Source organism: Alligator mississippiensis, chromosome 1 (assembly GCF_030867095.1).
Source record: "Alligator mississippiensis isolate rAllMis1 chromosome 1, rAllMis1, whole genome shotgun sequence".
Classification (NCBI taxonomy): Eukaryota; Metazoa; Chordata; order Crocodylia; family Alligatoridae; genus Alligator; species Alligator mississippiensis.
The window spans coordinates 50836428-50850503 of record NC_081824.1 but is presented as its reverse complement, the minus strand read 5'-3'; the positions used below and the strand labels follow the sequence as shown (position 1 = coordinate 50850503).

Sequence of the window (14076 nt, the reverse complement as noted above, 5' to 3'; positions counted from 1 at the left end):
ATATTGAGCTAATACTTCACCCACTTCTTGTAACTCACTGGATCAAAATGATCTCAAATGTAAGTCCCTCCTAAATATATGCAGTAGGGTTGGAATGTTGTAGTTGTGATGGTCAAAGGAATATGCAGCAAGTAAGGTTTCTTGGTAATATCTGTAATTGGACCACCTGTATAGTTGAGAGATGTTAGACAAGCTTTTGGGCAGAGCCCCTTTCCTTTGGGCAGAAATCTATAGAATTGCCCCAGAGATGAACGCAGCCTTTTGTGTTTTTACCTTCAGCTCGCAATATCTATTTGAGCCTTAGTCTACCCTTGTTTCATAGTGGGTGCTACGTATGGGTATCTGTTATGCCTTTCCTGACTAAACTAAATAGTAAATATGTAGTTAAATATGTGAACTTAAACTGAATGGTATTAACATGTTGAAATCACAATAGCCTCAGGGTAGTTCGAAGCTCACATGTAACTCAGTCATCTATAATGGCAATAAAACACTGTCTGAAATTCTGATACATAATATGCCATTTTTAGTGTTCATTCTTCAACACACTGCACGTGCAAACTACACCTAGGAACTCAACATGGAAAAGCCATTTCATCAGCAAAAGGAAATTTGAGACTGAAACAAAAGGGTTGTGCCACAGCATCCAAATGTTTCTCTGTCATGTTTGCACCATGGATGGTCTTCCATTATGCGTGGATTCAGTGTCATATCCATGAATATGCAATGACAAAAAGTCATGTCTCAGTTAATTTGCGGCTCTTTCTAGAACCATCCACTCCCCTTCCTTTTTTGGTAAAATCAGATGGATGGATTTCAGAAGAATTAGGACCCCAAAAGCCCCATGCAACTCTAGAGTCATGGCTTGAACACCACTGATGTATATATTGGCATTAGTACTATAATGCAGGCTGATCCAAAGCATACAATTCTTTTAGGCAACCACAATATTTAGAACAAACTTACCTTCTCTCACCATAAATGAAAAATGACAGCTAGTGGAAAAAATGTTTGTGCTCTGTTTTATATAACAAATGGATTTAAGAAGATGATAAAAACTGACTCATAAGGGAATAAAATCTCAGGCTTACCTTGTTTTTTGTTATGCATGATTCATAATAAAGCATTAATACATGACAGACATGGCAGGAATAAGACCTTGGTGGCTCTGCAGCTACAGACTCATAAACAGGCAGATCTCACAGCATAAGTGGGGGCAGGTGTGATCAGTGCTAGGACAGAGCTATATGAAGAGCTTGGTAGTCACAACACGTGGAACATGTTATGGCATAATGCATTTTGACAGGTTTTTAAAACAGCTTGGGATCAGAATGTCAGGTGCTCAGCACTCACGATTGGTGCTGGATTTTCAACTGGTTACACTTACATTTAGGGGCCTAAACAAAGGCCAGCTATAAAATTCTCAGTTTCCACCAGTTCCCACTGTGGCTCTCTGGGACAGATTCCAGAGTAAATCAGCATTCAGCATATTGCTCTTCTGATTGCTTCACATCAGAATTGCCAATGAGCCTTTTGTGCCCCAATTGCACCTGTGCCAAAATATAGTGGTAGACTTGGGTTGAAGAGGGAGTATATTCCTGTAGATCTACTGTCATACTTCTACTAGTCTATTGCTACATGTACCTCTTTATATAACTTTTGCTACCCTCTGCACATATCCCCAACCTCCACTCTCCCCCAGAAATTCCCTGAGAAGAGTTTTAAATTATTAAAGTATTAAATCATTCTAAATTAAAATCAATCTTTAGGAGCAAGAAAGGGTGTACCCCAATGCCCAAAGAGCATTTTTCCACTCAATCAACCGTCTAGTTTTAGGATAAAATCCTCTCTATTCAAGTTAGTGGGAGTCTGGGACTGGCTTAAATAAGAGCCATAATTTCATACTAATGTTTAATATTGGAGAAACTCAGCTAGATGTAAGGATACCAATGAACATTATAGGTTTATAGTCATATTTTCCCAAGAGGATCACAGTTATAATGATAAAAGCTTTTTAAGTATGAAATTGAGACTCATAATATTCGAGGAAAAATTCTAAATATAAATTCCTCTTAAAGGAAATCTAAATTCCTCTTTGATCTTAGGATGCATGGTAGAGATTTGTAGGTTTGAGTAAAGTATGCTAATTTCTGTCTTTTAATGTTGCTGCTTTGTCATGGTTATGAATTAAGCTGATTCTCCTTAAATTTTGCAGTACCATTTTGAACTCTACTTTTCATATGTCTAAAAACTTTATACAGAAATGGACTAATAATGTTCTAACAATTCTGTTTCTTTTCTTCATTAAACATTTTTAAACAATCGATTCAGATTCCATGTATATACATTGGTCGAATTAATTAATGTCTGCCTTATTCAGTTTGATCAAGCAGCTGATGCTGAATTAGCCTGGATTGAAGAAACAGAAAAGAAACTGATGTCTCTGGGTGATATTAGGCTTGAGCAAGACCAGACTGCTGCTCAGCTCCAAGTTCAAAAGGTAAAGAAATGCATTTCAAACTGTCACATGAATTATTGGCCAGTGCTTTTTCTGTCTAGAAAATATACTGGCATGATTTAATTTTCAGCCCATCATAGTTCTCTTCAAAAATAGTTTTCACTTTATGTACTCTTTCTTGATTGCTGACAAGTTCTCATTTTTTTCCAAGGCTTTCACCATGGAGATTTTGAGGCATAAAGATATTATTGATGAACTTGTTGAGTCTGGGGATGAGATTATGAATACGTGCACTGAAGAGGAGAAACAGACAATGAAGGTAGGATGCTATAACTTACAGATGTCTTGAGGGTTAAAAAAAAGAAACACTTCCACTGGGTTATCTTTCCTTTCCCAATCAATTGGAATCAATTTGAAATAACATCTTGTTACCTGAGAAATGATATCACTAAAAAGAATGCTCTTCAGGAGCAAGTTTTCCTTCCTTTCCTTTCCTTGGAGATATTCAGCAAGCAAACAAACACTGAGTGAAAGTACTTCATTGTCTTGCATTCATTTGGGCTCTGAGTTTTTGTCATCTATCTTTATCCATGTTGAGTAGTACTTAAGATTATGTGAAAACTTGGATGAGAATCTTACCAGTCATCTTAAGTAAGTGTAGCAGAATTGACAAGTTATATTCCTTAGCAGTGCAGTGCTATCCTGTTAGGACTCCTTTATTAGTATTTCTATTAACAGTCATATGCATTATGGCTAAAACCCAGGTCTCGTTGCTCAGCTGTGTTAGTAGGTGACACAGCAGAGAGATACACCAAGGAGAGAAGAAAGAAGCTGTGGAGCTCCAGGTTGCAGTGCTTTCAGTCGTATGCCCACTTAAATCAGTTAAGTTTGGAACAGGCCTTCTCTGTAGATGCTGTTAGCCCATTTACATCAGAGATAATTTTTTTATACTCACCTGCAGGAGGAGTGAGACTAGGAAGATCTGTATAACCCTCTATAAGATCTGTTGTATTCCTTGCTGAACAGTGATGTGTAAGAATGCAACCTGTTAAACAGATCCCCCACCTTCAGTGTACTTCTTCCTTGTGGAACAGAACCTCAGTTATTCGGCTATACAGCAGAACCTCTGCAGTTACAAAGAAGTTTGTTGTGCCCTTAAGTGAACCTAAAATAAATATTCAGTCCATTTGAATAAGTGGCCATGAAACTGAAAGAGTATAATTTCATATGTTTCTTTTTTAAATATTTGTATTATGCTTAGTGAAAAATATCATTTATCTCTGTGTTAGCTTGTGTTTTGTCCTTTGGATAGCATCTCTGTACTTAATTTACACACAAGACATAACATACTAAAGGGTAGCTTGTTCTGCCAAAAAAGGATTCTCTGGTTCACAATCAATGGCTTATTTATAGATCTTGGTTTTTTCAAGGCTAGCATTTATGTTTGCTACCATATATAATGTTTCATAATAATGATAACATGGGCAGTTTTCCCTAGAAAAATGTATGGCTATTGGATATGCTAATTATTTTTATTAGCACATGCCCAAGTATGGGAGAGTTATAATTTAGACTATGTACTTTTAACTATCATGTTATTAATACAAATGCAGAACCATTGGTTAATACATGCTAATATGTGAAAGAAATATGTCACCCCCTTCTGATGAATGCTTATAAGCTATAGTCATGCCAGCATGGGCTGTTGTTGCATCAATTCTTATAAACAATGGAGTTTTGTGTGTATGCAATGGTACTTTGAAAGTGCCAAGGAAAACCTGCATTCTGCCAGGATTGGTGGTGATAATTCTGTTTATGACAGCCCATTCCCTGACTGAATACTGCACTTTGTCTCAGTACAGGACTGGGAACAATTATGGGTTGGTACATTATATGTTGGTAACAGTGTTTCCCAAAGCTGTGCAGATTGATCTCTGCTCCTTCCCTCCCCAGTGGCTGCAAAACTGCTTAGGAGCTAAGAATCAAAAGGTGCCTCCTTTTCGGGCCTGAAAAATTCCCTTGGCACTTGGACTAGACCATCTGCACATGCTCGGAAGCAATCTATTTCAAGCAGCTAGCATATGCACAGAAGCAGTCTACTTCAAGCAGCTAGGAGCCCGATTTCTCAGCTCTGTTGTGGTCCAGATATGGGTTCTTATCCAGGGTTATTTCTGTTTTTAACCAAGGACGGTCTAAAGTAACATGTATAAACAATCGTGGAAGCAAGAACAGGAATCAGGTTTCTTTCCTCCCACTTAGTGGACTTACAGAACCATGTATCCTCTTCTGGCTCTCCTAACCTCATGAATTTTTCATTTTGGCAGCCTAGTGGTCTAACATAAATAGGAAAGCTACAGTGTACACCATGCCCAGCCTATTCTATAGTCTGGTTATTAGGGAAGTCTCTTAAAAAGTAGGTGATTTGGAGTAGGCATTTAATTTCTAGGCACTGCATTAGCTAAGTGGAAATGCTCATGAGAATGAGTTGGTATGTGACACTTTCCATAATAGCGGAGGTTTAACATGGAGGCACCTGGCTAAAATGGAATTTCTAGTCATGATTTTCATATTTAGAGTTCTCCTTCAATTTCAGTTGCAGAAATTACTCTGCATTTTTCCTTTTAGTATCATTTAGCAGTATTGTGCTCTGAAGCAACTGCTACCATGAACCTACCCTAGGAGTGACTGCATCTCAGAGGACACTGAATGCTCATTATTTATAACGGACAAGATAATATCCTGCCTTTCAGAGGCAATTTGATGGGGAGGTGGGTAGGGCATAAGTCATATCTTCTTTCTCTGTACTGCTTGTATAGTCCTGGGCAGATTAGTTCCATTGACTCATATGCCAGTATTTGTTTTATGTGGAAGCCAGTGGGGTTAGATAGAAATCTGGAAAAAAGCATGCTGCACTCCTGAAAGTGTCACAGACTGCTTACTGCAGTGTTCCATAGCAGAACTGCTCAACCTCCCACCCGCAGAGCCATGGTTTCCAGCCCATGAGGAAATTTGGCAGCAGGGGAGCAATGGCAGTTAATACAGCCATCCTTCCATGCTCCCAAATTCCCAGACCCCAAGCCCTGCATGGGAGTTCAGAGCTGGGCCACACCCCTTCCTCCCCTGTGAGGCCAGATGGGGGCTGGGTTAGGGCCAGGCCATTTTCCCTTTCACCACAAGGCTGGGTCAAGCCCCCTTCCGTCATGCGGCTGGTTTGCCCTCTCCCTTGCTCCACACAACAGAATGGGGCCCCACTGCACTTGTCCTGGGTGCCAGATTGGGACCACCAGCCAGATCTAGCCCAAGGACAGACTGGGCACTATCCAAGCAGCCCATCAGGCAAAAAAATTGAGCACCACTGCTCTGCAGTGTTCTCTTCCCCCAGGGTTAGGGTAGCTCCAAGTACGGAGCTGTGGTTGAAAGCAATGGAGGAGCACATAGGGTAAAATTTTGATTCACCTAGGGGACAACTGAAGTTGAGAATTACTTTGAGTTAGTCAACAATTGTCTATGAGTGATTCTGCAACCTTCTCTGGGTCTGTAACATGGATGGGCAAAGTCCAGCCCATGGGCCAGAACCGGTCAGCTGTGGACACCATTTCCCAGCTGCCCCTGCACATGGCTGGGTTTGGTCTCCATGGAGACCTCAGGGGTACCTGTGCTGTGAAAGCTCAAGGCTGGGGTTGCCATGGAGACGCTGGCAGAATGTGCAGCAGGACAGAACAAGGGGCCGCTCCAGAGCCGCTGGGATCTTCTGATGGGGGCAGCTTGCCAGGGCAGAGCCGTGATCTGTAGCCTGCATGCTCTGGGCTGGGGCGCACAGGCAGGGGATTGCAGCTCTGCCCCTGGGCTCACATCTGGGCGTGTATCCCTGCCCAGAGTGTGCAGGCTACAGATTGTGGTTCTGCCGTAGCTCTGGAACAAGCTGCCCCCATCACAAGATCCCAGCAGTTCTGGAGCAGCCCCTTGCTCTGCGCCCCGTTCTCTGCCAACAGGGCTGAGGCTGATCTCTACGGCAACCCCAGCTTTGAGCTTTTACAGGGCAGGTGTGACTGGGTTCTCCACAGAAACCAGCCCCAGACATGCAAGCAGGGACTGCTGGGAAATGGAGGCCGGCTGGATCGGCCATTTTGCTCAAACCTTGTCTGTAAGCACCCGCATTGGGATAGGATCGCTTTCCGAAGTGCAGACATTTCGTTATGCACCCATAAGTGGGTAATAGAATTGCTCCTAAACTTTAGCTGTGTAAGTGAGTCTCAAGATTCACCTAGTGAATGACCTAAGTGTAATAGAATTTCCATAGTTTGTAACTTTGTCCTCTGCCTCCTGAACGCAGAATTCAGACATTATTGATGACCTTGAAAGTTGCGTGTCAAATTCTGATAACTTGTCTGTGTGCATTGACTCCATTGCAATTAGGAGTTCTCCATGTACACTCATGTTACTAAGAACAGATTTTGCACAGGTTGTAATAAAATATCCTAAGATGCTTAAATACCTGGGTAATAGGAATATTGTAAATACCTAGGAGACAGAAAATGCTAATATTTCTTGTTAATGTTGTTTTATAGAAGAAACTGGAAAGTCTCTTACAGAAATATGATACAGTCTATCAAATGAACTCCGAGAGGAACCTCCAGCTGGAACGTGCTCAGTCTCTGGTTAACCAGTTCTGGGAGACTTATGAGGAGCTTTGGCCGTGGTTAACTGAAATAGAAATGGTCATTTTGCAGCTTCCTGCTCCGGCTCTTGAATATGAAACTTTAAAGCAACAGCAAGAAGAGCATCGGGTAAGTATGCTGCCATTTTATAAAATAAAACTTACAGAAACAGAACTGCAGTACAAAAACCTTAGTTCTAATTGTGCAATTATAAGAAGCAAACACTCCGATTCCATGCCATTGTAAACTATTATAGAAAGGTTTTCCTTCAGAGTAGCAATCCAAAATGTGTGCAGTTTGTTAACATGCTTTTACTGTTTCCCCAAACTGTGTGTACAAACAAGGCTTTTCAGAAAAAGAAATGAAACTTGACAACACAAGAAAGAAAGAAATGTGTCATCATTGTTGCAGGTAGGGCACACAAGAGTTAAAGAGCTGAGAAGCACACTTGAAAAGTTCACATAGATGTCAGTGTTAGAACAAACCAAGACCATAAACAGATACAAACAGAGCTAGGAAACTATGGGCAAGGAACAGAGAGGAGAAATCTTGACTATTAAAAGAAGCAGAGCTCCTCCTCTGCGCCAAGCTACCAGTCTGATTGAACACAAATGGAGTTACCCATTTTCTGAATGCTGTTTATATAACCATGGTTAGTTTTAAGCTGTTTACTGAGAATGGATAGCCTTCTCATAATATTACAAGATGCCTGTTGAAGTCTAATTAATAATGCTGGTAAAGGGCTGCATGTAAAATATATATAACAACATTTTATGTACATATATAAATGTAGTTTTTTTTTTTTGTTGTATTGGGAACTAATTTGATTGCTGGTGATTCAGGAAAATAATCAGACAATTAGATTTTCCCATTACAGAAAAAGAAAGTGAGAGAGTGCTAGGCCTACAGTGCTTTGGTACAGTTGATGCAGTAGGTCGTTTCTACTGCTGAATATGGTTTCTAACATTTATATTAAGGAAACCAAGCTGACTGATAAAATCATAAAAATGAATACTGTGGTTTAGGTGGACTGAGTTCTATTAGAGGTGTTTGCATGCAAGCTAAATTGCATTTGGGATAACATGTATCATGTTTTACATTAACTACTCAATGTGCATATTACTTTCAACAGAGTATTTATAGGTAATGGATAATTGGCCTTAATTCTATCAATTTAAAGCTTAATTTAAAGCTCAATATTTTGTTTTCTTTGAGACTTTAGTTAATGAGGATGTAGAGATGATGCACACTGCATGATAAGCATTGGCTTTGCCCAGTTATTGTCAAACTAGGTATTCTCCTGAGGAACAAACATTCCCTATTAAGAGATTAAGACTGGATAAACTTTATGATCTTTACAGAATATCTTGATTAGTTATCAGGAGCCAAATAGTTCTTGTTTTACTTGCAAGCAATATGATTTACAATTTGCCTCATTGACTTCAGTTATTCTATTTGCAAAAGAGACTACATTTGCATTTTCATTAGGTCATGCCATTAGCTAAAGATTGGTTTGTTTAGTCAGAGAACTTTAACAAATAAGTAATGTAATCTAAAATCCTGATTGACTGGAATTGTTGCCCAAATAGATTTAAAATGGGAAAGACATAACACTATTTTAGCTCTATTGTGGTTGTATTTGAGACAGATTTGAAAGTTAATTCAGTTTTCTGTGCTCTACTTTATTTTTTGATGTTCTGTTTAAATGTTGCTAGTTTTGCTAGTTATGACCTGCATTTAGGTAAGTATAGTTGAAGTTCACTCCTTGGCTCAGCCCAAGAACTCTCTATACCACTGGAATGAGACCTGAGTAACGTGGTATGATCTTCCTCCCTGCATGTACAATATCCATATAACTAAAATAAATTATTTTATAAAAACCCTTTTACACATTTTTCCTTGTTTGACTCTATTGCATATGTACTTATCTACTACTATTTTTTTCCTAACACCATGACTTGTTGCAACTGATTGAAGAGGAACTTTGATTACATGATTAAGTTTAATGTAACTGCTCTCACTGTCAGTCAGTTCCAGTTACTCAGGATCCATTGACAGCCAAAACCAGAATTGTTTTTGTACATAGTCTACCAGAAGTTCAGAGATGCCTTTGAATGAACTAAACTTTTGAGGATCCCCACGAAAAACATCTAATTTCCACACTATTTCCTTCCCCTCTCATTAGATTAGCTTTCATTGCCACATTGTTGTCTTGGGAGACCAGGCTTGGCGATCTCCTTTACAGCTTTACAGGGAGAGCTAGGGAGGCCCAACCCATTATCAGTGTCTCCTTCTGGGGAGGATGATAAATGAATTGCTGAGGCTCAGGAATCCCACTCCTGGATGCTCATGGTCCATTTTGCAGTGTAATAGACTCAGGAATAGAAGCAGATTTTTTTCACAGCTGTTCACAATGTGCTCTGGACTGTAACACCAGAAGGGATTTTAGTGTCTAAGGCTATGGACACACGTTGCATTAGTGGTGCTATGTACACTGTTATGGCAAATAAAGCAAGTGTCTACATATTCAGGCTATTTTTAGTGCTACAGAGTGTTGGATCCAGCACAAAAAGCTCTTATTTAAAACAGGAACTTCTCTGTAGTGATAGGTTTTTTAGCAGCATGTGTAACACGTAGGCAGTTACAGGTACACTACAGGAGGTTTACTGGACCCCCAAATTCTCATAGTGCTCTACTCTTTCCCCCACCTTCAAGAAGGAGGGCGGGGAGAGTAGCTGGCTCCCTGACAGCCTTGGGGGAGCAGAGCTGCAGCTCTGCTTGCTGGGGTTGTTACTAAGAATCTTGCCACTCTTTTGTTAGCTTGGCACTGGAGCCCCAGCAGCAGCAGCAGCTTCTCTGCTGCTGCTGCTTTTGGGACACCAATGCCAATCTAGGGGTATTCTCAGTGACAGCCCCATCAAGCAATGCTGCAGGTCTGATCCTCAGAAGCTGTTAGGGAGCCAGCTAGTTGTCTGGCTGCTGTCTTTGCTACTTTCCGGAGGAGGGTGGTGAGCTGGGAGGCTGACAGCCTGTTCAGTCCCTCTTCCCTAGTGGAGAAGCACAAGTGACTGGTTTCACTGACAGGCTGCAGTGAGGGAGGGAGAACTGAGGATAAGGAGTGAAGCTCAAGCAATGCAGACAGAAGTGACAATTTTTGCCTGATCTGGTCACAGAAAGCAGTTCTGCTCACCCCAACAAACACTTCAGCACCATCTGGGAAGTCCCAAGAGCCAGCTCCCTCTGCTACCCTTCCTTCCTCCCATTATGAAAAGAGGGAGCACTGTCAGAGAGCCCTGGCCATTGCCATGGGAACCTGTCTGGATTCCCCTCCCCACTGGAACCAACAGTGAACTTCTGTCAGGTCTGAAGTAGCATTGTAACTCACTTTGCAAAAATGGTTCTGAGTTACAGCTGGGAGCTGCACTTCTGTTTGCATCCCTGTTCACCCTCTGGCTGGAGAGAATGTGCTTCTCATGACTTTGTAGTGCTCTCCCCAGGTGGTTCTAAAAGTTCCTACTCCCAAAGCTCTCTAATTGTTGTGGCACTACAAATCACTGTGTGTCTGCAGTCATCAGTGGGACCTGATTAGGGGTTACTAGGATTCATTTCACCAGAAGGGAAACTGTCACCAGAATACTCAGTCTGATTGGTTTGGGAATAAGTGAATTGTCAGGGAGGGTAAAAGCTAATACAGTAGGGGAAACTGGGCATCTCACAAAAAAATATTCTCCCAATGTCCTGAAGATTTCCTGATGCAAAAAAACCCATAGGAATCAGGAAAGCAGAAGGTCTGCTCCTCACAAAATTCCTGAAAGATTTTCATTAATTGTTTGAGTTGTTTGGTTGGGTTTTTTTGAGAGAGAGAGGTCAGCGGTGGCTAAAATGTCACTGTCAAAAATATAGTATGTATAGGTGGGAGCATGGTCTTATGGTTACAGCAAAGAAATGGGGGCGTAGATACAGGACTCTAGTCCTGTGTCTCTCACTTCATCCTTTAACCTTTCTGAACATCACCTTTCCACTTTGTAAGTTAGGGATAAACTTTTGATATTAATATACTATTAATATAGAACTCAGAGCTTTCTCAATGGAAAACATTTGAGTTAATGGTAAACAATAGCATAAATCTCAAGATCTATTATATGAAAAGCATATATACAGCATTTTTATGCCAGTATCTGTAATATTATTGTCATTGTAAATGCTATGGATTCTAAAAGGACATGGAGGATCTGTTGCCAGTATCATATGCATATTTATCATCAGAGATGTAATAATATGTTCTACATTATGTAGTTCATAGAGTTTTTCACTATAACTATATATGTGACATTTCACGACTGCATAGCTATTCAGTGTTGGAAAGAGAACCATCACTGGTGTGCCAGTGATTGACTATATTTGATGTGGTTTGTGCTATACGTTAAGGTGAAGAATATCTGTTTGGAATTTCTTGCCAGCTGGATGTGTTGGAAGTGCAGACAGCTGTAATGTAATGGTGTAAGCTCAAGAAACTGATAAGTTGTTTGGTTTGTTATAGCAACTGCGTGAGCTGATTGCCGAGCACAAGCCTCATATAGATAAGATGAACAAAACCGGGCCTCAGTTATTGGAACTAAGCCCAGGAGAAGGTTTTTCTATCCAAGAGAAATATGTGGCAGCTGACACCCTTTACAGTAAAATTAAAGAAGATGTCAAAAAGCGAGCACTGGTTCTGGATGAAGCTATTTCTCAGTGTACTCAGGTATCAATTTTGAAATGTAATTGGGTTTATTCCAATAGAAAAGTATACCAAAATATATATAGAAAGGCATTATCATTGTATGTCTGTATTTTATGCCTAAACTGCAAGTTTATCTAGAATTTACTTAAGTAAATGAATGCTCATGTCACTGTTTATGGCACTGATTTCCTATTTGTTACAGAGTTAAGATTATATATATATTGGTGGATATTAAACTCTGCTGTCCTTGCAAAATATTATTGTTGCAGAACATATAATTTTGAGGTCATATCAGGAATATTTGTGCCTAAAATTTAGGCCTTTCATCTTCTCCTCATATCTGGATAAATATTTTTTCTTATTAGCATGTTCCTAATCCATGTTGCCCCCTTTACATAAGTATTTTAGCAGTGGCGATAAGTAGGGGGTGCACATGCACCCTCTGACCGGCCGCGCTCGCTGCTTAGGTGATGGGTAGGGGGGCGGGAGCACCAGTGCCCCCTGTGCAAATGCCGGTCGATCACTGCAGCCACTCCTGGAAGCAGCTGCAGCAATCGGCCACAGTGATCGGCCATCACAGCATCAGCCGCGAAGGCAGCGAGATTGGTTGGCAGGATCGGACGCCGCACCCCCACCATTGGCAGGTTTGGCTGTGGGGGGACCCCTGCCCCAGTTGACAGGACTAGTCGCAGGAGGGGCATGTGCCCCACCTGACTAAGGCAGGACCAGTCGCCCATGGTATTTAGAACTCAGAAACATCAGTTGCAAACATGGGCTTCCACCATTGGAACCGAAGGAGAGAATTGTTATTAGCTGTCAGTAATCTTAGGGTTTACTCCTCTCTCCTACAGTAGCCAACGAAGAGCAAACACTTGTTCACGTATGCAAAATATCAGTGTTAGATAATCAGCACTGTAAAATATTCAGATTGCTCAGTGCTGTAAAATATTCAGGTCAGATTCACTGATTTCAGATTTCATTTGAAACTTAAAATTCCAATAGAATTTGTTAAATAGTTTATCTAAGGCTTATGAGCTTGTGAAATGAAGTTCAGTTGCTTATCACTGTGTGTCAAATCCTTGAGAAATTTGAGGATTTTGTATGGTTTCATTGCTAAACTCAGCAAAATTCTGCATATTTTACTGGGTTTACCTCAAATCCCTATTTGAAACAAAGCTCAGTGTGCATAAATTCATACTGAAACCAGGATAAAACTATCACATTTCATTCATCTTTGCTTACAGCAGTTTCTCCTTTCTTCTCGTTCATGATGTAACAAATAATATTACTGATAACTTCTACAGCTTTGTAATACTTTCCTAAATGCTTGTATAAGTTATGTACTATTAAATTCTCAAGACTGTGCTATTTCTTTAAAGAAGCAATGGTTTCTTATGGTGATATCTGTATTGGGCCAACTTTATAGTTGGGCTGGAATTAGACAAGCTTTTGAATGCCAAACACTCTTCATCAAGTTTGAGCAGTGAGAGGCAACATAGCAGAATAAATAAAAACAATTCTCAGATGAGGGGGGAAGGGGAAGAATCCCAGAAATATCAGACAAACAATTAGTAGAAGAAAATAAACTGGTTACTGGGAGAACAAGAGCTTGCAAAAGGGAGGAATTTTTTTTTCCACCTTTCGTGTGTGGGGAGAATTCAGGGATCAGGAAGGTTATAATGAGCTATAAAGCCAATATCGGTGTTAAGTCTTTGGTACTTAGTACCCAGGCAGCTTATGAATTTTTGTTCCCAAGTTTACTTTTAAAGGTGTTGGGTAGATCAGCAGTTCTCAGCCAGGGGTCCATGGCCCCCTGGGGGAACGTGCACGAGTTTCAGGGGATCCGCTCAGCCCAGCATGGCCTGGCTTGGGGAGAAGCCTCCTTGGCCCCCCAGGGCTGAGGTGAGTCCCAAGGAAGGAGCAGGGACAGGCCCTCCCTGCCTGGCCTGGGCTGACCCCACAGCCTCCAGCTTGTGGGAGATGCTGCAGGCAGGTGGGGCGAAACTTTGCGCTGCTGCTGCTCAGGTGAATGGGGCCCCAGGGCTCCCTGCTGCCAAACCTTGCTTGATGCACCTGGGGTGGGGCAGGGGAGCCAGGCAGTTGTTGTGGCGCAGGTGGGCTGTGGAGTTTTTAGAACTTGTTAGGGAGGGCCTCGGGAAGAAAAAGGTGGAGAACCCCTGGGATAGATTTCCCTTGAATACAAGGACAGTGAGGTCAGAAAGGGAGTGGTTGTTCTG

The 14076-nt window shown here is 41.1% G+C and overlaps 1 protein-coding gene across 18 annotated transcripts in view; it reads left to right on the top strand.

Annotated features, from left to right (window-relative positions):
* The window catches only part of DST (dystonin), a 494468-nt gene that overhangs the window by 400311 nt on the left and 80081 nt on the right, over positions 1–14076 (top strand). For all 18 annotated transcript variants that reach the window (XM_019496873.2, XM_019496902.2, XM_059730546.1 and 15 more), the window contains 4 exons: positions 2381–2500; positions 2670–2777; positions 7027–7245; positions 11657–11860. In XM_019496873.2, coding sequence (XP_019352418.1) covers positions 2381–2500; positions 2670–2777; positions 7027–7245; positions 11657–11860 — 651 coding nt within the window. The remainder of the gene's footprint in view (positions 1–2380; positions 2501–2669; positions 2778–7026; positions 7246–11656; positions 11861–14076) is intronic.